Here is a 26,644-nt window from a genome sequence, read left to right on the forward strand (position 1 = left end):
GTATTTTTCTACTGGAATGGCACTTTGACCAAAAGGCACAACACATGTAAGGATGTTTGGTTTACAAGTGCTCTTGTAATCACTGCAAGCCGAATAAATTTACAGTAAAAACTTGCAACGTGCGTTTGAACAAAGAAGGTTGCTTGTGAGCAATTTTACCAAAAAAGGCCACGTTCACATCAGTTTTTGAGGTGGCATTACAGATGAAGTTTCCCAAGTGCCACTACAGCATCACGTATCCTGTATTTCACTCAGTGGCCACTTCCTCCCTCCTGAGAGAATAAAAAAGATGGTCATGTGGCTGTTTCCCCCAGGATGTCCAAGGAATAAACAATAATTCTCCCAAAAAAGTCAACACTATTCTCAAACATTATTTTAATTTTGTCCACAGCAGGGGCCTCCTGGATGGGAAAGCTGTGGGTGTGGAGTTAAGAACAAGATAAGCGGAGTAATAATGTAAAGCATGCCTAAGAAAATATTGTCTGATACTTTTTATGAACCATGTTGTAAGAAACACATATTCGTGTGGTGACAGGGACCACTGGTGGGCTGTATGTAACTTATTTGGGCAGAAATGCATTTTGACAGTAAACGATTACAAAATTGATATTAAGTCATAATGTAAATAAATTTTCTATTGAACACCACAAAAAAAGTAATAATATGAGTAAGAATTAACTGTGAGGATTTGATTTAAAAAAAAAAGCTATTCAGAAAAATAGTTTCTACAACTGCAGACGAATTTTTAACCCATCATTAATTTAGCAATAATCCAGACAAGTTTGTGCCCCAGAATTCCCAAATCTATACCTGTTCATTATATACACTGAGTTTGAAGGATATCTGGAGTGAGTTGTTGTCCTCTGGGTAAAAGTTGCTGAGCACTCTCAGGTCTCCGTCCTTTGGACAGCCTGCATAAAGCACAAGTGGAAATGGTTTACATTCACTTGGAGTAACCACAAAAACAAACACTAAAAGCAGGCGGCAGAGAATAACTTAAACAAACTGCCCTGCGAGCTTTACCTTCTATTCTGCAGGCTTTAGCTGAGAATCCTCCCTGGAATTGGACCTGTAACTCAGACACTCTGACCGATTTGGGGAAATCCAAGGACACCCACTGGCACTCGCCCTGACACACACACACACACACACACACACACACGCAGTTCAGATCAAGATTAACACAGTAGTTTACACAGGGTGTGACTTGTGGAACAAAAGAATTGGATATTGGAGGTTGATCACGATATTAATATAAATACAGTTTATTTTGAATGAGATGAATCTTCAGGTCGCAAACAAATCTGCAGGTGTTCTAATGTAGAAACATGTGGCTTATTTCTGAGAAGTGGTAGGCCATCTATACTGTAGTAAACCCCCTCGCATATTTACTGTGTCAATGTAACAGGGCCATTTATTTATATCAATTAAGCAAGCAACCATAGGTCACTTTTCAAACCGGAAAATGCAGCGCAAAGTGTTTTACATTTTAAAAACAGAGGCCCGTCCTGCCTAAAATGTTACAAGTAAAACAACATTAGTAAAATTAAGAGAACATCAATTAAATTAAATCAAACAGATTAAAAAGCATTGTCCTGAGCCTGTTCTTTTAATCGGCTGACCTTTCTTTGACCAAATTCACTCAATAAGTTTCTTTGATTCCTGAATGCCTCATTGATTCAGAATCAATTAGATTTTCCAAACATGTTATGACTGACTACTAGAATTTGTATTATTTTTGACCAATTGGAACGAAAACGTGAATATGCCAAAGAATACATTTTTTTCCCCCTGGAAAATAACCCCCCCCCCCCCCCCCCCCCCCCCCCCCCCCCCCCCCCCCACCCAAAAAAAAAAAGAACAGTATTTCAAGTATTGGTAAAGGATGTTCATGAAGTTATGTATTTTAAGATGCCTAAATTTTTCCTGGGAAAGTTTTACAGTAACTTCTGAGTTGTTCCATAGCTGCTTATGTGCCCAGTTGCTGAAATAGTAAAGAGAAAAAGAAAGTGTCATACATTTGACTCAAAAGTACTAAAACCAAAATATCAATACTTCCTAAACCATATGTGTTTGTTTTTGAACTGGTTTTAATGCAAAGGTCTTGACATTTACACTACAGATACTACCTTTAGACAGACATATATTTTTAACCAAATTTAAAAATCTATTGCACTAGTCCTGCAGGTTGGCATAATTACTTCCACCTAGTTCCTTGTGATTAATGATGTTAATGGAGCTGTATAAATGTGCCCCACATGCTGGAGCTCAATATCATTATCAGATGAGGGATGACCACAAACAGTCATTTTAGGAGCTGAGAAGAATAAGAAAAAATACTGATTGTATCGTGTAGTGATTTAAATAGCTATAATTTCACAGACAATGCCAATTTTCTCTTACAACATGAGGTAACGTTTACACAGATTGCTAGTGGATTCGTTTAGATATAGGTGATACTGATAAATAAATCCTCAATCTATTGTGTGTAATAATACTGTTTTAAAAATGGAGGCTTTGCAGCTCTTTTCTTTCATTGAAATTACACAAATGGAATCACTAGTCAGTTACAACTTCTGAAAACAAAAAAACAAAAAACAAAACCATACTTTGACTGATGGAGAACAGTAACTTATCAAAGCCATGTAACGTAATTACCTCTGAACGCCGCCCACAACCACACCAATTTTTTTTAGGTTTTCAGAGAGAAATACATCTGCTGCTTCATCTCTTAAAAAAAACTTACCAGGTTGATACCTGCTTTTTCACAAAATGAACTCAGCTCAGCCCCACACTGCTTTCTATTGAACATCTTTAAATTCAGTGTTCAGTTACAGAGTCAGGAGCATATCATGAATGCTGGGTGTGTTGGTTTTCTGTTACAGTAATGCACCCACTGTTAAAGAATTTACCAAGTCGAAACAATTTTAACCCAAAATTTTAACCAAAAAAAAAGTGAGTGATCGGGTTAGTCATATTTGACTGTTATTTTCAACACAACTGTATCTTAAAAATGAGCAGACCTTATAGACCAAGCACCTTATTGCAGTCCTATTTATTCCTTGGCCACTCTCATAAGAAATCATACCCACCTAGAGTACAGATTATGATTAATTACATAGATGGTCCCTCACACCTTCTGAATGTTTTGGAAAGTAAAATGACCAGAAATCACCGTTTACATAACTTCTGGGGTTCAGGAAGCCTCCAGACTGTCACCGCGATCACCTGTGTACTGTTTAAAAAGGCATGCTTTGCATTTAAAGACCAGTGAGTGTAAACAATGGGACTGATGCAGTTCTGACCTGGTCTGAGTTCCAGCAGGTCTCTTCATTGCTGTCGAACATGAACTTCTTCCCAAACTGCTTCACGTCTCTGTTCAGGACCGAGCTCACTCTGAGCAGACAGGCACGTTAGTCAGTCACATATGTCTTCGTGGATAAAGGTCACTCATTCAAAGCTATAATTTACTCATTTACCTGCTCTGTGTCTCACTGCAAATCAATGAAGACGCCATGCTGTACAGTGCTGCGGTCACGTGACACTCCCTCCAGCAGTGACGTCGTCGGACGCTCGCGCAGCCACTAGGTGGCGGTAACGGCCTGTTGGAGACTGAAAGAGAGGGTCGCGAGACTGAGGGGGTCCTGAAGCTGTTTCCCCACATCATCTCAGCACCCAAAGCTCACGATTATAAGACTGAGATCTTGAAGCGACCGGGGGGGGGGGGCCTGCACGTGGACAGAGACTTAATCATTTGCCCCAGAAAGTGTCGCTGTGGCTCCTCAGCCGGAAAGGTCAGGGGTCGGTTAGGAAACTTAGTCCACAATCAGGAAATCAGATTCTTTTAAAGGAGGAATCGACCAGAAAGCAATTACAAACCACAAGTGAAGCACCCGGGAAGAAAAACCTACACAGCCACGGACATCATGTGCGTATTAAGATTATTTTATATTTGTGTTTTATAACCTGTGTGTGTGTGTGAGCGTGCGTGCGTGCGTGTGCTTGTATTTGGCACATGGTTCGTTGCAGATGGAGAACTCCTGCTGAGGTTTTGTCACAGTGCCCCCCCTCCCACTGTAGATAATCAATAGGTCTGAAATACAAAACCTGATGAAACCCAGCTTCTGTGAAAATTGCACAGGGGGTTGGGGACGGTGACTGTATTATAGGATGTACTCATTTACCACCACCCTCACTCACAGTTTGACTTTGTGAGCATAGCGTTACAGTTGCTTTGTAGTCTGCCTTCTTCACATATCCTTGTGAGAAAAAAACCCCCAAACAAACCTGAATTTAAACCACCATTCAAAGCTGCTTTAATGTTTTCATGGTAAAAAATAGATGTTTTTGTTGGCAGGAACCAAAGGTTTGTGATGAACTCCACTTTATGATATGCCTATGATTTGTTCAGGAAGGTAATGTTCACAGTTGAACGACAGTTTGGGAGATTTTAACATCAAAATGTGCCTGCCAGATGTTTAATAAATAGCTAACAGTTTATAACTAAAGAAACTTCATCACAGATGTACAAATTGAGAGCTAGCACAGCAGAACCTCCAAGAGCTTCTAAAGTGTTTTGTTTTCATGTGACTTTGAAAATACTGTCAGCTCCTGGATAAGATGGACAACATTTTCAGACAATAATTTGAGAGCATAAACATGCTAAGGCAGTAAACATGGGACAGTTTATGTTTTTGTAGTATCATTAATGTAGCTGTTAACAAGAATCCACTTTTAAGAAATAACGCTTGAAAACTCACGAGTGGGGTATTTTTGAATTGAGTAATTTTGTACAATGAAACATGACAATCTGGCAAGCATGTGGTAACTTCTAAGCTGTGTAGTGGATCAAACCAAAAGTGTTTTAGAGAGAAAAGAAAAAAAAAAACATACTGCAGTTGGGAAACTATGAGGTTTGTCATTTCATGGCATCTGAGGCACATCTGAAAAAAATTTTCACACAGGCCATCCTCGATTTGCATTAGATTTTCTCTATCAGTATTGTCCTAAATACCCTTTTAAACCGTCTCTTCGAATTATGCAATTAAATATGACTTTAAAGCAGTGTTTTCCAATCCTGGTTCAGCTTGATGACAGACAGATCAATTGAATCAGGTGTTTTGGAAGAAGGAAATACTAAAACATGTTGGACAGGGGGGCTGAGGACTGGAATTGAGAGACACGAGACACTGCTTTAAAGAACGAGGGCTGTCCATGTCCAACAAATCAGTGCTTATTAACGTGCAACAATAGATCTTTAAATGTTTAATAGGGTATTTTTTTTCACCTCATAAAATTCATTTCAAGATATGGCTTGACCAAAATTGTATATAAAATAAAATACTTCATACTTCATAGCTCTATATTTTCACATTAAACTGCAGCAGATTCTGAAAGTCATTCTGAAAACACCTGAAGTTATCACACACACACACACACACACACACACACACACACACACACACGCACACACATAGCCTTTCTCCATGGACCCTGCAGACTACCTCGAAGAAAGTTTTTGTATATACTATATATTTCTATTTATCCCTGTAAAAACTCTGTAGTTCTGAGAATAAGAAATGTTTCAAAGGTGCACATTCTTCAAAGAACCGTCGTAACTGTGATGTATGTCTTTTGAGTTTTTTTTTTTTAAAGCTAATAATCACAAGTCATGCCTCAAAAATTAATTTGCCAGATGCTCATACATTTTGCCTGTCAAAACAAATTTTCTGGCCTGCAGCTGTTTTGGACACCCACCTGGACAACTGTCCCAAAAGGGCCTTTCATGGGTGAGTGGTGAACTGGCGTATTCTGGACCCATAAACTGAAGCCCATGTGGGCTGCTAATAATGCCAAGGTGGGATGTACCTGGACCAATTGTCCAAAAAGCCCACAGGAGTCTTTAAATAAATACATATTGACTGTGAGGTTGCAAAGCAACCTGCCAGGACCTGAGAAACTGGTGCTTTGAAAGCTTAAACTCACACGAACCCACATCTTGTCATTTTTACGCCTCATATTGTATGGATTAAAGTAAAAAAAAAAAACCCCTGTGAGCAGGAGAACTGCTGGCAGAAGTGTTTGTTCTAACCTGTTCTCACCACCAAACAAACCTGCTCCCATGTTTCCATTAGGCTCAGCTAAAGTAGGTGACTGCAGGTTGTTCAAATTTAATGGGCATATGGGAGCATGATATCAATCTCATCATCCAACACCCTGCATCAAAGCATTTAAGTATTTTCCTCACTGCAGCTTCTTTTCAGATTTTGGACAGAATGTGGACCGTTTATTGATATGCTTGCTGTTTTGACTGTAGTTACTTCTGTTGTTCTGTCTAAAATCTCGTTGAGTTTACATTTTCACTCTGAGTTTTTCTGGTCAGTTTTTTTCCACGAATGCAACAAAAAATTTCTGGCCTTTGTTGCACGCCCAGCCGAGAGGATTATCTTCACCTCTTGTCACTGATAAAACATAAGACCTTTTCTTATGTCCCTCAGCCATCGCCGCTGCTTCTTCCCCACAGTGGCTGTTACTCTGAGTTTTTGTCGCCTCTGTTTCTGGGTTATGCCCCACGGGGCAGGATTAGTGGTTAACAAACTAACTTTGGGCTTAACCCTGGCTGGCACCGTGGTCCCAGCACAGCTAGTCACTTTTCACTCAGTGCACATCACCATGGTTACTTCTGCAGGCTATCAGATCCAAGTATATAAAAGTCGGAGTCCTCGCCCAAAAACACTCACAAATGGTGGCATTGCTATTTTTAGACCTTTCAGTCAAAGAGGGCACAATGTTGTTTTTTTTTTTTGTTTTTTTTTAATGATTTATGATGCACCTCTTTATGTATTCCTGATACAACTAAAATCAGTTTCATCTGTGCATTTACTGGCAAACCATCTGTTTTTTTTTTTTTTTAGGATTTATATGAATATGCAATGAAAATGAGCAGCATGTCTATATACAAAGGACAGAAAAGTTTGTAAAGCATGTCTGTTTCAGGGTGTTTAAATGTATTGCTCCAGTGGAATGCTATTATATTTTCTTTGATATGTGCATATCTCCATTTGACAGCCTCCGTTGAGGCAAACCCCTTAAATTCCTGCATGTTTTTTTCTGGTTGCCCTCAAGGGGTTCCTGAACCGATGGCTGAATTGCTGGTTGATGATGTAGGTTTGCCCAGAATGGTTTTGCAGTTACTTTGGTGTGCAGAAAGGCAACAAAAGTACCACAGTACAGGCTTGAAGCAGCTGAGTGACACCAAGAGGTTGTAGATGCCAGAAAAAGAAAGAAAAAATCCAAACCCAAACATGACTGCACTCAACTTCAGTGAAAAATGAACCTGCTGTGCCTGGATGATGAAGTGGAGGCAGTTTTCTTGTCGTTTGTTTACTTATTGGAAATGATAAACATTTGGGCTTCACTATCTGCAGTTTGCCCCGAGCAATCTCCTCTAGGTTTGGCAACATAATCAGAATAACGCTTGACAGATATATTGCTTATTTTTTATTCATTACAAGGGTTTGTTCTTTTTGAGGAAGGAGTGTCAATTTAGAAAAAAAAAATCAATTTCTGTGCTGCATTTTTCTTGTTTACAATTTCTGTGCAGTTTAGCTTTTTCCTCACTTATTGGGAAATTTAATTTAGTCTTACTGTTCACAGATACCTGAAGAGTTGCAGTTTCTGTCTGATGGACTTTTTGATCGTAAAGACGCACTATTAAAGTTTACAGCTCATTAGGTGACCCACTGAAGAATATTTTGCCAGTAGGGACATGGCACATTATTTTGAAATATTTGTTTGAAGAAGTTAAAACTCAGCCTCCGAATAAAGGTGATGGATATTAGAAGTCAAAATGCCGTGTCATGTGAAATTGCTGTATGGCTGGTTTAACTGTGCTGAGGTAAATAGACTGATGTTTCTTGAGGTAAATCAGTCACCGTGGTCTATTCCAGATTTTATGAGCTGTGGGCACTTGTACAGATTGTCTTGATGAGTTGAGTGATTAATGTCTGTGCTGCTGTCATCCGAGGGACGCAACGTTCAGGCAAGGAAAGCACCGCGGCACACACATCTGTCTCATTTCAATGCAGTGGAGGCAGTGGTTAACACTCTCATCTCAGAGTGAGCCAGTTTCACCCAGTTTGACTCATTTAGCTGACCTTTATGTCAGGATTGTTTATGTTTTCCCTGTTCATAAGTGGGTTATCTCTGAATTCAAACATCTATCAACTGCTGACCTAAAATTGACCGTATATCTAAATTAGAGTGTGTTTGTGATTGTCTGTCCTGGGTTGTGTCCAAGGTGTCTCCTGACTTTGACCACAGTCATCTCCAGCCTGAGCTGGAGAAAACAAGACACAGGAATGATAAATAGATTCATATAGCAATTAGTTGGTGCAAAAATATAAGATTTGGTTTTGTTGGCTGTGAAAGCAAAGGCTTTTGTAACAAATTAATGATTGCTGCAGTTAGCGATCAAAGAAGCTCTGCTGCTTGAAGTTGCAGACTGCACCCTTTGTGAACCGGGGAGGGTGTGTTGGAAATTAAAGTGACACAATTGCCTCTTAGTGGTCGTAAATCATTTAGTTTAGGAAGACAACATTTGGCATTCTTCGGGGTCTAACTAATTTTAATAAAGCAGGAAATGGGCAGAAACGTGAGGCACATCTGTCGACTGCTGCAGCAATTAACGGGTTCTTGAGTTGTGATGCTGTTTCTCTGGCAGGGTTCCTCGCTCATCTCTGTGCTGAAATTTTCTGCTCCATTTTGAGCGAGGTTCTCTAATTAAGTCATTAAAAAGCAGAGCATTTGCACAATATGCTCTGCTGCCTTCATTACAAAGCACAATCACTCGTGATTTATTCACTGACAATGAGGGAGCGTCGGATTTCATTCGTTGGTTGTAGATGTGTTTGTGTGAACATTAAGTGAGCTCACTTAAAAAAAAAAAAAAAATCTGTCTTGCATTTTCTTCCCAACCAGCACAGAGGTATAGACATTCATGTTTTCAAAGCTATAAATTACTAAAAGACTGGAGCATTACACAGCTCTTAGCATTGTGTCTAAGAAGCTGGACACACTTTAGTAGCAGCGTTGCAGAGCAAATACAAAGCAATTGCAATATTTTTGGATAAAAGCAGTACGAGATGACAAGTAAATACAGACTATGAATTTAAGATATGAGCGTGAATTATTTAAAATGTGTTTACTACGGCATGATATAGCTACACAATACTTGTTTAGCCTGAGAACATCAGACAACAATGACTGCAACACTGTATGCTAGTGTAGCATTTAAAAACTGCAATGGTTTGCTTCCCCGAGGCTTCTCAACCATGACCATGTGTAGTTCCTGCGATGGGCAGGATTTATGAACTATGCCTCCTTCTACTTCATGCATCAGCAGTTAGAATCCCTGCTTGCTCATGATGTGGTTGGAGGCCCACAGGACATGACTTGCTCACCCCCTGCTCGGCGTGCAGTCTCACCGCCACAACCACACACGCCTGCTCTCTGATTTCAGGAAAGCAAGGAAATGGGCCTGTAGTAATGACTGGTGCTCTGACTGGCCTCGCAGGAACCCAGAGTGTGAAGGGAGGCTGGAGCGTATCATTTCATGATGAGGTCGTGGGGATTTGGCCTCAGGAATAGCAGGGGGAATCTCACGGTTCAGGGAATTTCACTTGTATGTACAGGTTCAGGTTGTAGTGTGAGACTAGAACAATAGAAGAAATATTACACTGGTAAGAAAAGCTTTGGCTGGTTTTTTTTTAAAAGGTGAATTTTGGAGGTACAAACCAGTGACACGGAAATAACATTTAAGACTGGTGATGGTTTTTGTTCTTTGAAGTTGCTGTTTTAACCGCTCACTAGTTCCAGCTGTCTAGACAAGGAGGGTAACTAATCCTCATACTCAGTATTCCAACAGGCTAGCCCTGCTGCTTACAACACCCAACCTTCCATCCTCTTAATCTCTTTGTCTCACTTTGTTCACAGCAACACACCTTGTGAACATGAGCAGCCAAGCATCAGAGCGGCACTTCACAGACCCTCCTCCTCCCTGTTCTCTCAAGGTATGAAGAGGAAATACATTACATGCTCAGAGATCTCTCCTGCAGCATTTGTCAGTTGTTGTTTTTCATGTCAAACTGGATCATTGAAAGCTGGTGTTTGGGAAATCTATTTTATGTCCTTAATACTGTATTTTCAACCAGATAAAGCAGGGGATGAGGCATTAACTTTATTCACCTGCTATATCTCACAGTGATGTGCTGCAGTGATAGTGATTCAAGTTTATCATGAACAGAAGATGAATTCGTCCATATCGATAAAGCACAATAATACACGATTTTGTTTTGAAATCTGTCAACATTTCTGACACTGAGTGTTCTTGACTGCAGTTGATGCAACAGCAGCTGTCTGGAGGACAACGTCAGTCACTGCTATTTGTTGGTGTTTTTATACTTTCTCTATACAAAAATTATTACTGAATAGGTAATCACGTCAACATTCATGCACATAACTGTCTGAAAAATGATGAAAAAATACTCAGTGGTATCTTTTGTTAGAATTGGATCACTTAAGATAACTAACTAACTAACTAACTAACTAACTCGTTGTAAAACCTACATTCAGTAGGCCTCAGTCAACACACCTTTGAGTGCACTTGAATATAACTACTTCTTTTTTTCCTTCATATTAATAAAGTAGGAAAGTTGTCCGTCGGAGGAAAACATTTTTGTCAGTCTTGAACTACCAAAGCAAAAACACAAGAACCTGAAATTTATTATAATAATGTATTTGATTTTCAGGGATAAAAGGTCGCTGTCATCTTTACGATTGTTTTGAAGGTAATGTAGTTTATTCTAATATTGGGTGCAAAGTTTTACTTCAATAAGGTAACTACCAGATTTCACGCTGTGGCGTGTTTTGGTGTCATTCAGTCATACTGTTTTCAAAAGCTCACAATCATGCTCACAATGAGCCTCCAAACACAATGAACCCTGGCATTCAACCATGTTTCTGGAACGTTCTGTGCGCCTCATAACACTGCAACACAAAATTATATTTACCTTTTACATCATTCTATTGACACCTGTCACTTTTTAGGAGTCATTTCTCTTGAAAAGACAGTACAAACAGTGTGGGTTGCCCCAATTTATACTTGTCAATTTTTATTGAGAGTCATTTTTACCAGCGCAGAAGGTAATCATTCACATATAAAGTAGACAGTGATGTAAGAATGAGATAAATGAATTATGGGGATATAAAAATAACCAAATGTGGTGATATATGCCTGTTCTCTTGGTTTTTAATGGACCTGCCATAAAGCAAGGTCAGGGCCTGAGAAACATTCAGAGAGGCTTTGATTGTGCACCAGGACAAGTTGCTACATTCTTGGAAAACTGTTTATAAACCAATTAAAAAAATATGGCAAGGTCAATTATAGGCTTTCATTCTAATTAAAGATGATTGTTTCTTCTCATTTATGACAAACACTCACAACAAAGACCTGCTGGGTATTTTGACTGTGTGTGTGTGTGTGTGTGTGTGTGTCTGTTTCTGTGTGTGTGTGCGTGTGTTAATGTAAAGCTGTACATACAATCAATAGGGTGTGTTGTGCTAATAGTCGTGTGTTTACATGCGTGTCCCTGAGTGGGGTAAGAGAGGTAAGTTGTTCTGCCACAGAGCAGAAAGCAGCCAGGGGATGTACGGTGATGCTTGTGTGCCGGCTGATGGGGTTAGATGTATTATTTGCTTGCACAGCACAGTTTGTGTGTTGGCGTGGGTGTGTGTATGTTGAAGTGTTTAGCTGCTGTCAGATGGGCTTCCTCTTTAATCTGTGTAGACAGCTTTGTAATTGGAGCATGGCTTGGAGACGGGAGGACCTGGAGCTGATAGCACACCCTCAGTCTGAAAGATGAAGAAATAATGGAGGTGGAGGATGGGTGCTTGTATTGGGGTGGTGTGTGTTTTTGTGGAGGTGGGGTGGTTGTGGGGGGAGCACAGGATCCAGCAGCAGGTTTCCTGGGTTTAGGGCCTCATGGTCAGTCTCTGAGGACAGAGCTTCATTGTTTGGGTCGATTCCCTCGATCCCCACGTATTCGCCCACTCAATCTGGTCAAAACCAATTGAGCGCATGTCTGAATAGATTCCAAAGGCATTCATGAAAGCTGGACCCGATTTTCATTTCAATGTATTTCAGGCGCACTTCAAACAGTTTCACTTCCAATTTTCCTCCATCATGGGCACCTCCGTAATCTGGTCCTTTTCTCCGGTCCCAGCCTCCTCCTCCCTGGAGCACACCACCCCGCAGGAGATGAACTCACTAGACAGGTGCCATACTGCTCAGAATGACAATTTGCCTTTTGGAAATCAGCCTCTGGGTCCATTGTATTACCTGAAATTGAGTTAGGCCATCAGCAGACACTCAACACCTCCCCCCTGTTCCTTCCTCCTCCCTCTCTCCTTCCCCCCCTCTGTCACTGTCAGACCCTTTAATGCTGAAGCTAGTGGAGGAGAGTGCTTTCACTGAAAATGTGCTCGCAACAAGAGTGTATTTTACATTGAGTAACCATGACATACTCTGCAAGTGTTGGAAGATTTCTGCCATAGAAGTTGTAATAAAAAGATAGTTCCCTTGGAAGATGATCAGGGCAGAAAGATTCATTTTTATCTGCGAAAAGTAGTATCAGTGCAGTCATACCGCCTGATTTTAGATAACACCTGATAGGGATGGAAGAGAAGTAGCCACATTTCTATAATAAAATGAACTGACACTGCTTTCAAAGCACTTGAAACCCAGGGCTGTCATGCTGCTAAAGGAACATCCAGAGCTTTCCAAAGGAAACTACCTATAGCTCTTTCAGTCTCCCGTAGAGCTTACCAGCAGCAACTCTTGAGACAATAATAATGATCAGGTCAGGCAGTATGTAGAGAGCAACGTGCTGGCCAATGGAGACAGGGTCCTTGGTCAAGCCTAATTGACGACTGCATTTAAAGCAAATGAGTTATCCATCAAGAGAAGCAATTGAAAGATCCATCTATCTAGGTCTTCCTCCAGGACATTATGTTCAGTCCTTTAAATTACACTGTATTGCACAGGTAGCACTGCTAACCTAGTTACTGTTACGCCGAAGCACGAGTAATGCATTGACAGCAAAGTAAAAGTGGAAATCGTGAGTGCTGCTGCAGTCGGTAATTGTGGGACAGTGTGCAACTGTGGGAACTTGTATTATCTGTGGCCACTCGTAGCTTTCATATCCTTTGCAGTATCTTCTAAAGAAATGGCTCTTTGCCTAACGGTGAAAGATAAAGGTACAACCTGAAATGAATGTGACTAATATCAAAAGCTTTCTGTCTGTTTGCTAAGAGGGGTCACCTTGTATAGCTGAAATTAGCTTCTGTCAGTCATTACCGAGAAGAACAGAGATTTTATTGTGCTTTTTAATGTTTGATCACACTAATGCACACTTCATTTACAGAGTATGCAGGTTCAGAAGGACTAGCAACGAGAGGGAGCATACTTGAGGGAATAGAGGGTGAGACTGCCAGTTCAGAGTCATTTAAATACACTTAGAATTACTGTATGTCGTTGTTCATCAGTGATATAATCCTAGAGTCTTATGTTGGTGGCATCAGCTCAAACCAGTATGGTCAGGTGTTCATTTATGAGCTTGAGTTCTTTCTGTATGAGGCAATGGTTGAAAATCTGCTGTGTTTTGCTTGCAGCTGTTTTTATTCATCCCTGTGTGACTGTGTTAAAGTTTACATTCAGCAGTTTGTGTAAGTAACAGGCTTGTAAACCTTTAATTTTTATCACTTTCGCTAAATATCTTGTGCATTGTGTCACATAATAATTTTTTTAAATCATGGAACATATTGTACATATATTGCTGGTGTTACAGTAGAAAATAAACTACAGATGACTAAATTCCTCAGAATAACTGAAAGATGGAACTCCCCCATAGCATCTGCAAAAAAAAAAAAAAAGAAAAAAAAAAAGAAAAGAAATTTTCTGCTGCTGACACTGAAAATTATGCAAGTTAACTATTATTTGAATGCAGTGTTTTTTCAGAGCGGATGCATTTTCATAAATTATCCTTACAACAACTATTCAGATATTTGTTATCATGATACTAGCTGTGCAACAGCCAATTTTTTTCCATCCCCCTCCATTCAGACTGTTCGCTCTCATGTCTCTGGCTGTAGCCATTATTTGCAGAAGGTAATTTGCATTACACCTTTTGTAGTATTATAGTTAAAGGTAAAGTATTAAATGATTGGTGCCTATGAATAATGCACATTTTATGCAAATTACTTTCAGAGCAGCTTTCTTGAAAGACAGTGGTTTTTATGTTATGGACTTGTAAATAAAGATTCAGGGAAGATTTAAGGACATTTAAAAAAAAGTGCCATCAGTGAGTATTAAATATGTTTATGAACAGTAGGATTTTAATCAGTTGAATGTATGTGTAAATGAAAGCAGAGCATTACAAGTGTTTTTCATTCTTGTGTGGCTCCTGAGTTGGTGCGATTCTGTTCGTCTCGCTAAGTGGCAAGTGATCTATTAATTTTTTTTTTTTTTGAGACAAATTTCTGAGTGAAATCGAGAAAGGATTTATAATGGTTGACAATAAAAAAAAAGTAGCCTGAAAAACTGTCATCATGAGTACAAGTGGAAATGAGCTATGAGAGTGCAATTAATTACTTGTCTTCTTCTTTCAGCTTTTTTTTTTAATATATAGCAAGCATGGTTTCTTCGCCTTGTGCTGTATTTGGTTGATTGCCTGCTTTTTTTTCAGCAGATGTGCTGTGAGGATTATGTATATGTTTTTTTCTTTCTTGAAAAAAAGAATACCAAAAAAAAAAACAAAAAACCAGTATATTTTGTTTGGGCCATTACGTTCCATGTTTAGGTAATCGCACAGTGTTTGACTGTGCTGATTTCCTGTATCGGACTCGATGGTGGGAAAAGAAAACAAGAATCGAGGGTACATTCTGTTCTTTCATGTCGAACAGTTACAGCTGGATTTTGTGAATGTTCTCCTTCAGCACTGCTTCACAATAAAGAAATTCTGTTGATGTAAGCGCTACCTCCGCCACTCTGCTACTGTCAAACATGTTATTATCCCAGACGGCATTATCCCATATGAGCCCCCTCTGCCGCATTTTCAAAACTGGATAATTGTATTTTTCTGGTTTGTTTACATTTCAGATTTTTCTTGCAGTATGCAGGTGGTGGAATGTAAACCCAATTACCAGAGAAGTGAATGGGAATGCTCTTGACCAAAGTAATACATCAATGTCAACCAGGACTGAGATCTGCTGGTAAAATATGATTTTCCCTCTATGTGTAGAAATAAGTTCCCAACACTGTGAAATGAAAATAAACTACTATATTTGCCAGCCACGGCCCATTTGCCAGATGGTGGATAGTGGGTAAATTGATAAAAAAAAAAAAAAAAAAAAAAGGAAGAAGAAGAAACAACTCAATGTACCTCACTCCTGTAAGGAAGTAGAGTAAAGAATATGCTCGATCCACAAAAAGAGCAAGAAAACATTACAGATGGATGTGGAACTTCAGGACTCGACATTCTCCTCCTGCGAATAAGATTATACAGATAAATTGTATTTGCAGTTTCATCTGTCGCACCCCAGAAAGAGGTTTCTGAATGTCTTTGAGCATTAAGACCTGCTCAGCAATGCTCAATTGGCCTTGCTGCAACACAGAACGACTTTCTAAACTGTTATAGTAGAGTAGAAAAACTCTGAAATGCACATGTACATTGCCCAGAATGACCACAGGCAGACTTAGTGCCACTTTCTCACTTTATTTTTCATAACTTTGCTGTGAAAATGCTGTAAAACACTAATAGCCGAGCGGCAGACATTTTAATATGTTGATGGTCAATGAACGTTGTCAAATAACTGAAGCTCAGTGGTAAGTAATGTTCTCTGTCTTGCACTTTTTGGCTCATGTCCTTTATGTCTGCACGTCGTCTTATGCACAGGCCATTTCCTTCCATACGACCTGTAGAAACCTTACAAGGGGCAGTAAACTCATCTGAAGAAATTGTGCTAAAGAACAACACTGTTCATTTTGCTTTGTACTCCTGCTTGTCTTGTTGAACCTGCCTCTATGCAATTATCTATATGTGTACGAGGATTTACGATTTGTTATTGTAGGGCCCAAAGTCTCTCTACACTCTCACATCATGGGTGCTTGTTACCTTTGTGAAGACAAAACTCAAGAAGCCAAAGAAAAAAATCATTACATTGCAGTACTGATGGGAGCATCAATCTGATTATACACTTGCAAACATACCAACTGGGACTCGTGTCACTATGGGAACAAAATTCCACGTCCGAACAGAGGAAATTAACTCTTCAGAAAAAGATATGTTTAAAGATCAGCCAAAGATTGGGGTTTTATTAATATCTAGGTAGCAGGGAGGACCGAAATTGATGGCCACTTCAGCAAAGTTAAAAATATTCTCTCCAAAAAAGAAACACGTGTTAATCCAAAATGCGAAGTAAAAGGGAGGATATGGAGATGAGCAGAGATGCCAGAATGAAGCAGACACGTCAGAAGAACACAGATGGACCAGCAAAGACACAGAGACTGACTGAGGGTTTAAATTCGCTGGGAGGCAGGGCTGGTGAGACACTCCACACAGTGATCAAGAGTAATCAGGGGCGGAGAGGGAGTACATAGGATGACAGAAAGACAGAGTTAAAAGGACACTAAACCCAGACAGGGCGCGTACAACAGACACCGGGAATCTCAAGGGAATATAAAACATAAAGGCAGAGCATGGCATAAAACAAATAGGGCTATAACAATATTGTCAGTGATGTTTGAGATGAATGCACTGGCCTGAAATTGCGTGGGCTTGGTATTGTTCTCCATACTTTTCAAAAAAATTAAACACTTTCAAGAACATAGAGCAGACTTGGGAGACTGTATGTTGTTGAGAGTGGATGTACCCACCAGCATTCACTTTTATTTCAACAATTTGGCAATCAGAGAGGGGGCCCACCATCCCCCGTGCAGGGATCCAAATAAAAGAGGTTGGAAACCACTGCGTTAGATGGTATGCACACTGACAGAGTTGAAAAGAAATGTGTCTAATTTTCTCCTGCCTATCATACTCAGCATGCTTCACTCCAGCTCAACCTTGAGTACATCTGCTTAGTCCCATATCACATAATGCACAAAAGAGAGAGTAAAAAGAATCCTTTAAGAAGCTAATGCCAGAAATATTTGTTCATGTTGTCTGAGAAACAACTTGGTATTTTGTTATTTGATTATTACAATAGTTGGCCATTTATTTCCTGCTGATTTACACAATAATTTCTAAAAAAAAAAAAAAAAAACTGTTTTCAGGCAACGTCTTGAAGGCATAGCCAGCTTATAAAGCTGAAGCAATCTTTCAGACCAGCGTACTTTGTCAGCCAAGCCACATTTTTGCTATTGATTCCTCAAGCAGTTATGATGTACGCAGGGCTGCCGGGCTATTTCTTAGCAGCAGGGGTTAAGGAGAGCACATGAAAGCAAAATGTAGGTTTTCCTTTGTTGCTCATTCCTCTATTTACTTCTCTGTAGCTCTCGCTCCTTGTGTCTGACACATCTTCTTCCTCACAGCATACATGCACAACCTCTGAGCTCTAAAGCTGAAAGGAGACAACAGATTCGCATTTGCTTATGTTTACTTCTTGAACCAGTCAGACTATACAAAGCTTCATATCTGTAATTTTAAAAGTATGCAGTATTAATAAAACAATTCTTACAGAGTAAAAATTCAACTTATTGTATAATTCTGATTGCTGGGGTTTGTTTCACAAGAGGACAATTAGATTGAATTCAAGCTTAATGTTTGAGGTACCCTTGTGGGATTTGTAGGATCATAGTATAAGGAAGTGACACACTGCATTTGTTAAAAATGCAATATGCTGATTGAGAAGCTTAATACAAGAAAATAATTTCCCTAAAAAGACATATTAATAATTTGAATGATGCTGTAGTGACATAAAAATGAAAAACAGGGGAATTTCAATGTGAACTACTTTGAGGTTGATGGAGCAGTCTGTTAAAAAATGACTAATGCAGCCTTTGGACCAAGCTTCTGCTCAGGTAATAAATAATAATTTAGCAGTTTTTGCAGCAATTTTACTGTTGCAAATGCAGACACATAGAAGGAAAAACTGGGAAAACGATGGCCATCATATACATTAAAATTAAACTTGGTCATGATCTGATCGGGTCATGATCTACAGTACAGATACTGTCACCCTCCCTTCTGCCTTTCTTTTATTTTTGCAAGAGAGCATGGCACTACTTCAGATGTCTGTTAGAAATGTGATGCATTAAAGCACTGAGCTTGCCAGAGTTTGATCATGGATGTATATATGCAGTTTGATGTGCTTAGTGTACGTGCTTGACTGTGTCTTCTCTAGCTTGATGCATGTGAAGTTGTTGAGATCAGTGGTTTCGTCTCCATACAAACATTAGCTGTGACACGGCCTCTGATACTCCGAGTCAGCCCACTGACTTGTTCAGAAATTCATGTGCGTTCTGACAGTAGACAAATGTGTGTGGACAGCAAAAAAAAAAACAAAAAACAAAAAAAAAAAACACACACACACACTTCGGGACTTCTGTATCATGATGCCAGACATAATTTTGTTTGTGCAGTGTTGGGATTGTATGTACTCTGTGTGTGTGTGTGTGTGTGTGTGTGTGTGTGTGTGTGTGTGTGTGTGTTTGTCTTTCAGGAGAGGATAATGAATGACAGATATGGTTTGAGACAGAAAAAAAGTAGACAAGAGACTCAGGTTTGAGACGTCCTTAATTGTCTTCCTCTGCCAACATCAAACAAGAGCACTGTGCGGTGTATGAGATGGCATCTTAAAAGAGACTTCATCCATAATTTCTAAAAGCAACTCTGTGATGGGCGCTGTACCATTGCATAAGTAGGTAAAAACTGTATATGCAGTCTATTAGGCAGCGAAAACGTGATAATGGGACAGAGAAAGTTAACAGTGACTTCACTAATCATGGTTGGTGCACTGAGCAGATCATCACTGAGACCCAAACCAATAATAGCTATAAGCAATCAGTCATCTTCTCTGATCTTATGTTCTCTTCCAGAGTACAGAAGGAAAAACTAGTGCTGCGTTTTTCTGCAGCGTTTCCAATTATTCAGATACTGTATGCTTCCCTTCTTTGTCTCAATCACCCGATGGAAATGCTTTGTTGAAAGAAATAATTTGTTTAATTACCCCCTGCAGTGAAACCAATTAAGAATTTAAACTCAATTAAGTCTTAAGTGTGATTTTTTTTTTTTTTTAAACTTGAAGTCAGTTAATGATGTGGCCCAGACAGGAGGCCCCATGGCGAGTACTGTCATTCATATGGAGGATTGTTTGTGCGTGTAATTACTCTCTATGGCCTTTTCCACCACGTAGAAAATACAGTGAGAGAAAAGCTTTGAAAATTTGCAGGCAGGATGAACCTATTAAAATTTTAAAGTGTTTGTAACATGAAAAAAATCACATTCTGGACAGCCATACCCAAAAAAGTATTTTATGCAGATGTTATTTTATAGCCTGCATGAGCCTATGTGTTGATCATGGTGACTTATTGGAACTTAATCTTATCTTTGCTTCACTGTTCTGCCAAGAGTGCTGTGACCCAGCTGCTGTTTAATGGCACTTGGAAGCAGCTGATTTCCTGTGCCACCAATCAGCTGTTTCACCAGCTCTGTCAATTATAAATGAGACAAAGCAATGCTACCACATGGCTGCTGCTACAGACAAGTTTTCCTTGCCAATGAAAAAAGAAACTGTTACTCTGGTTGTGCGAGCCTAATGGACTTCTGGCAACTTGTCTATTGAGCTGCTGCCAGTATGTGTACAAGCATGATAATGTCAGCAAACCCAAATGCTCTAATGAGCTTATTTTCCCTCATGTAACCGTCTTTAATCAGCTGTTCGGATTGGATGAAGATGCACCGAACAGCCAATTTTATCTATGACTATGTATCTATATCTACATATCTACATGTCAGATCGAAATAATATTTTATTGAGAAACAAAAATGAAGTATTGGAAACAATCTGTAACAAAGTCAAAGCTGCAGAGAAAAAGGAATTAAGAATGTAGTCAGAAAGGACTGTAACACCTGGAAAGACGTGCAACACAGAATAAATTACATATTAAAGTTTGCAAATGAAAGTCATGGGCAGCCAGTAGGAAAATAAAATACCTATAACCATTATAACAGCGGCAGTTCTGCTAAAGGCTGAGCTGATTTGCACATTCTCTTTAAACATGTATCAAAAATAATGCTGAAGTTTAGAGATCTGTATAATCATGTTGTTAATTCACTAAGTGGATTTTGTGTGTAATTTTTTTTTGGGGGGGGTGTCAGAAGTGAATATCAGTATACCCTATTATATTATTCCACTCTTCTCCAGCGAATCGCACCATAAATATTTAAATAATCGCACCAACAATAGTTGCACTAAGGCCAAATATGTGTGAGAATTAATAAAAACAACAACAACTTATTTCTTCATTCATTCTCTGTCTGACCCCAATAGGGAATATGAGTTGCTAAGCAATAAATTTTCATTGTGTCACCGGTATCATTCAAGTTACTGTAATGTTCGCTTCCTTCAATCAAGCACCATTTAACACAAGTGTCCTAATCCCAGGGTTGTTGTACTGAATGATTTTACCCTTGAAATAAATTATTTGTATTAGCTTATTCAACACGATTTTGGAGTCCAATTTCATTTACAAAAAAAAAATAATAAAAAAAATAAAAATAAAATAATCATGGCATAGTTTTATCTGATGTTGAATACTGTTCTGTTCTGTTAAACAGATGAACTGTTGCGAATATCTGCAAAATGACCTGATTCACATGCCACATTTGAAATTTTTCATTGTTTCAGTAACATTTGGAGAAGGAACATGACATAATGTAAAAGTGGTTGTTGAGTCCATTATTCGTTTGTTTAAATACATTTTCAAACTTGACAATAACCACTGTGTTTATATCCCCAAGGCATAAAAAAAAGGAAACAATAAGGAAAATAGAACACACAGATTGTAAGTTTGTGCTTGTGAAAATGTTGCATCAAATATATTTATTCCAGTGTTGATTGCATATGTCTTTAATTGAAGGATTCACACTTCAACAAGAACTCACATTGTGATAACATACCTCAGGTTTTACAAGATAGACAAAAACAAGGTCTCAAACAGACAATGAAGCTCCTCTACAACCTTTTGTAATTGCCAGTAGCATTTCATTCCTGGCCTTGAAAGCAAGCACGTTGATTTCATTTGTAGAAAAATTTGAGAGCCGTCCGGGAATATTATCAGAGAGGAGGAAGCACAGGCAATCAACAGTTCTGACATTCGTGTTGTGAGTTTTGTTCAGTAAAACATAATGACTCTCAGTACAACAGTTTGGAAAAATGTCAGTGTAACAAAGAAAATTGATGCTTTTTCTCTGTTTAATTTTCACAGTATGTGTGATAACATTCATTATAAGCCGGTAAAAAGACTGACACATGCAATGTGTCAGTATGCTGAAAGACCCATGGGGTTACTTATTATTGTGTGTGTGAAGAAATGTGTGTCAGTCGAAATGAATCCTATGTTATAGTTTGAATAAAAGGTAAAATCCCAACGGTGGAATTTGAAAACCCCCCAAATGCTTGTAGTGTGCCAACCTCTCTGCAAAATCTCTTGTGAACATTCAGAACAACAAGATTTTTAATATGTTTTCTTTTCCCATCAATACAATCGCTGGGCCCGTTTTCATCTTTTCATTTTTCAGAATAAAAAAAAGTCTGTGTGATGCATAAGATAACACTGTCACACAGTGCTATTCATATTTGAGCTTTTATTAGGGAAAACATTCAAAGTGCTCAGATATGGAGCTAATACTCATTTCAAATATGCTGGTGACTTGCCAATGCCTGCCACTTCAGGCTTTAGTGAAGTGAGTGAGCCAGTCTGCAAATCATTTGGATGTGGGAGTCAGTCTTGTTTTCCCAGGTTTGAGAAGCTCCAAAGGGCAAACCTGAGAAAAAAGTATCGGAACAAATACTGTAAAAACACTTAACTCGGCCTGACAAACACCTCAGACCACTCTCCTGGTGATTACACAATGCTAAAATGAGGTGAAACATAGTGTGAAGGAGAAGCTCTGCATGCAAGATTCAGGCTTTGTTGATTTGTCAGAAAGTGGAGTTTGTCTAGAGTTTAAAAAGTCAGGGAGACAGACACTCAAACACACAGCGCTGGGATATTCAGAGAAAAGTCTTGTTCCCAATGGAGTCCTCTGTGCATTCCCTTCTGCCACTTCTTTCCACTGCTTCTTTGCCTTTTTGCCTCCCTTTCGCTACTTCCCGAAACCGAGTCTCTTTCCACCTATAGCCTCTACCTCATTTCCTGTCTTCTTCTTTCCTTCTCTTTGTTTTGCTTCTTTTCTCCTACTATCCTCAGCTAGAGGAGTCTTTTTTCCCTCTTTCTTTCTTTCTTTCTTTCTTTCTGTGTCTGTGTTCTTTTTTTCTTCCTGTCATGCATCCTAAAATGACACAAATTATTGGATTGTTAAATTTTTCTTTGCCTTTCATAAACAACTATCAGTATTTTCTTATTATTGGGATGAAATACTTTTATATACCAAGTTTTTTTTTCTTCTGAAACAGTCCCGTCCATAAGTCTTGTTGACACCTCGATATTGATTAAATTGTAATCTTAATAGCATTTAAATTTTTTAATGAATCATATCATAGCAACGCTAGTTGGAGTCCCAGTGTCTTTCCACCAGAGTAATTTCACTTCTTGTTTTTGACACATTTACACTGTACCGTGTGATATCTTTAGATAAAGTGGGAAACAGTCTGCATGAGCCAATAATGTTTACACTTTTCTGACTTGGTATGTTATCCTATCTCAAACAGGTGACCCATAAAGAGATCCACATGGTCAATCCAATATTCAACTAGAGTCAAATGGATCCAAAGAGTGTCAAGATTATGTTGTCCCCATAATTACCCTACCAGAAGCATGCTCTGTTGACACAACTTGCCACCATGGATTCATGTTATTCATACCAAATCCTGCCATTTTCACTGTCCTTGTGTGCAGTGTTTTCTTGCTCCTCATATCTCAGCCTACTGGCTTTGTGCTTTAAATTATTTTTTTAGCGATTGTATTTAAGGTGCACTGCATCAGAGAAGCTTTGAGGGGCCTTGATGTGAACGTGTGTATAATTTCCCTCCAAGTCACAGTAGAACCTCTAAAATGTTTTCCAACTGAATTTGATCTGCATGATCTTGCCAGCTGGTTATTAAAACAGAGAAGAGTATCTTCAAATCAGCGGCATGAGGCACACAAAGTCTAAAATCCAGAGTATCAGAAGTTTTTTTTGTGTGTGTGTGTGTGTATCAACACCCACCTTTGGTATTTTGATGGAAGACAGTGTGCCCAGGCTGTAGTGGTTACTACTCCCACCTCATTGTAAGAACGTTCCAGGGTGGAATCGGTGTTGGGTTTTGAGTCTACTGTCTACTTCATCTAGGCTAATCTGTCTTCCTTCCTTTAGTTTTAAAACACATATTTGAGGAATAAATACTAACCGGATGGATGGATGGATGATATGCCTACTGATACCCCTTTCCCACTGGCCAAAAAAACCTGTTTAAATCCGCTAACATTCGGCTCCTCATGGCAGTGGGAAAGGGTTTAAAGGCGCTGTCCGCGATTTTAATTTAACCACGACGAGAAAAATGCTTTTGACATCATGTACTAGCAAGTCCATGCTACATTTCTGTGAAAAAAAAAAAATCACACATTGATCAGCGTGTTTTGGATATCTGGCCCCGCAAAGCGCTGCCTGAGGATTTAGCGTGACGACCTCTCTCCTCCACCCACAGCGCGGCAGCAGTGGGGGCGGCGGGGAGCGAGGCCATCTTCAGCGCGTGCACATCACCGGTAAACAGACCAGCATGGAAGCCGAAGGAGCAACAAGCTACTTTCTGCATTGAACATGCAGCGACAAGGTAACATATGGTTTACCTGAGACGAAGTGGCCATTTATTTTGAACAAAAAAGAGTAGAAGTGGCTTCTGCTGTGTTTCCTCCGGAGGATTGTGCACGCGTATGGGATGTGCCTGTAGCGTCATGCACGCTGAGTGGGAGCAGAGCGGAGGGGGAGTGGGAGGGTTTTCTCAATGTGAGGAACCAGTCAGAGAGCTCGGGGGCGGAGCCAACATTTCAAACTGAAGTCAGGGCTCAAAATTGTGCAGAATCACGGATAGCTCCTTTAATCGGTATTTCGACCAGGCTCGTTCGACCCTGCAGTCGACCCGGGAATTTACCGGGTCAGCTTTCTACCGGCTTTTAGTGGGAGGGACACATCCGGTAACTTACATGATGACGTCGACGCAGCGTGGGTACATTAGCGCGCTAGTTGTTGTTTCTGGACACAGCGTGAGAATTCCTTCGTCAAGATGACCCAGCATTGGCAAGATAGCGAGACCAGAGAGCTTCCCCTGATCCGTGGGGAAGAGGAGATTCGTCTACAGGTAACGGGGACTGTGTTCTGCTGCATTGTTAACTTTCATTTTGCTCCGTCGTGCTGATGATGTCATCAACGTGGGACACCATCAGCGCGGGAAAACGCAGCGACGCGGCTCGCCAGCAGGCAGCTAGACCCGGGTCTGCAGGCCGATCGTTAGCAGGTCGAAAACACGGGTCGACCTGATAGTTGCAGTGGGAAAGGGGTATAAGCTAAAACCATGATCCTGTACTTTTTCTCTGTAATACAGTGATTTGGATGTTAACATCCTCTTAAAACAGTCTTTTCCCTGTCTCCAATCTTTCCTGTTTCGAAGTGACTTTGGACAAGAAACAGAACCCACAGTGCTCCTAGTAGAGGCAGAGCAGTGCTCATGGAAGCTCCGTCACAAACTAAAACTGCTCGACTGGTGGCACATTTAAAGTGAAGATAAAAGTAGCATCATCTACTGTTAGAGCTCTGTGATCCTGCCACAAATTATTTGTGAGTAATTAATGTGGTTGCCTCTGCCTTGTTTTGTAAATACAGAAAACTGTACTTTAGGGACTCACATAAGGATCTCTTTAATGAGCGCTCAAGAAATACTCTTACAAAAAAAACAATAAGTAACAAACACAACTGCAGCTCATCACAGCAGTTAGGGAAGACCCTTGTGTGCACCAAGAAGAACACACATGCACTGTGAGCTAATCCCTGAGTGTATAAAATATAACCTCAATTCCAAAAATGTTGCAGTAATCTGAATGTGATTAAAAGAGGGCCAGATGTGTGAAAAACTCATTATTTACAATTCAGCTGAAATAACTGATTAGGTTTCTAAAGAACTGTTAATATTTTATGAAAAATATTAGCTCATTTCTAACAAACCCGTTGAACGAAAAACCCAGCATCCCCATGGGCACACTTAAACACATGGCTGAATGGATGTTGCTTCAGTAGTTTCAGAGCTCTTTACCCTTTTTGTCACCCATTCACTCACACACACACACACACACACACACACACACACACACACACACACACACACACACCAAAGCTGTCAGCTTTGATACTCTACCTCCATAGGAAGACTTTTGGAGATCAATGAGCTGCCTGCGGCTGCACAGTGGAGCAGTGGTTAGTGCTCTCCCCCCATAGTGAGAAAGTCATGACTTCAAATACTGCCTGGGTCTTTCTCTTTGGGGTTTGCATGTTATCTATTTGCATTCATGGTTTCCTCTAACTTTCCAAAGTCATGCATGTGAGGTTAACTGGTGACACTAAGTTGACCATAGTTTTGAATGTGTGTGGTTGTCTTACTTTCTGCACCTGGGATCAGCTCAACGCTCTGAACTATAGCAGTATAGAATGTAGAAATATGTATATCTCGCTCAAGGACAATTTGACGAATGGAACAGGTGAGTTGGGGGATCGAACCAACAATATTTGGACTGGAAAATGAGCCAGCACTCTACCAGCTGAGTCTCATTTAGCCAAAGTGTGATATTTAAACAGAGTCTGTGAATATGAAAACTGCATCACTTTAAAACAGGTACGTAACCTATGTTGTGCTTCACACTGCTTAGTGCATGGCATTAGATTAACTCTGAAGTTTTTGTCATACTACTGAATCAGTGTATTGGAAATCTTCTTCATTGGTGCTCACAGTGGTTTATTTTCAAGTACATCATGGCAGAGAAAGACACACATGTAAAGAAAGCAGTGAAAACAGTCAGTTGGGTGAACCCTGGCCTGCTTTCGCTCATTCTTTGGCATTTATATATAACTTGAGCTCAGCTCTCACAGTGTAGATGCTTTAGTAAGAGCGAAAATAACTCTTGTGTTTTTGATCGTTAGATGAAAATTGTCATTGCCTGAAATGATTTAATGGCAGGCTTTCTAATAAACTGAGGTGAAAACATTACAGTTATTAACGTGACATTGATTACCCTTGATGTACAATCATCGCAAATTTCAAGCTTCTTTCAAAAATTGTCATGCAATCAGACACCTCAGTTAATTCCACGACAACAGCATCTTTACAAGTGAGATACAGATAC

At 39.7% G+C, this 26,644-nt stretch overlaps 1 protein-coding gene across 1 annotated transcript; it reads right to left on the reverse strand.

The window, feature by feature from the left end:
* Positions 1 to 10: 10 nt before the first annotated feature.
* Positions 11 to 3,566, reverse strand: nr2c2ap (nuclear receptor 2C2-associated protein). The gene is made up of 5 exons (XM_030083397.1): positions 3,480 to 3,566; positions 3,306 to 3,396; positions 1,024 to 1,129; positions 844 to 911; positions 11 to 416 (listed from the first exon to the last, which is right to left on the reverse strand). The coding sequence occupies exons 1-5, from the start codon at positions 3,515 to 3,517 to the stop codon at positions 294 to 296; spliced, it is 426 nt and encodes a 141-aa protein (XP_029939257.1). The 5' UTR covers positions 3,518 to 3,566; the 3' UTR covers positions 11 to 293.
* Positions 3,567 to 26,644: the final 23,078 nt, after the last annotated feature.

This window comes from Salarias fasciatus, chromosome 23 (assembly GCF_902148845.1).
Source record: "Salarias fasciatus chromosome 23, fSalaFa1.1, whole genome shotgun sequence".
NCBI classification, from domain to species: Eukaryota; Metazoa; Chordata; class Actinopteri; order Blenniiformes; family Blenniidae; genus Salarias; species Salarias fasciatus.

What these genes read in the sequence shown, in the direction of transcription:
- nr2c2ap (XM_030083397.1), bottom strand. Translation starts at nt 3,517, where the DNA reads ATGGCGTCTTCATTGATTTGCAGTGAGACACAGAGCAG. An exon ending in TGCAGTGAGACACAGAGCAG is followed by an intron (nt 3,397 to 3,479) that starts GTAAATGAGTAA and finishes CTGTCTGCTCAG; the next exon opens with AGTGAGCTCGGTCCTGAACA. An exon ending in TAAAGCCTGCAGAATAGAAG is followed by an intron (nt 912 to 1,023) that starts GTAAAGCTCGCA and finishes TGCTTTATGCAG; the next exon opens with GCTGTCCAAAGGACGGAGAC.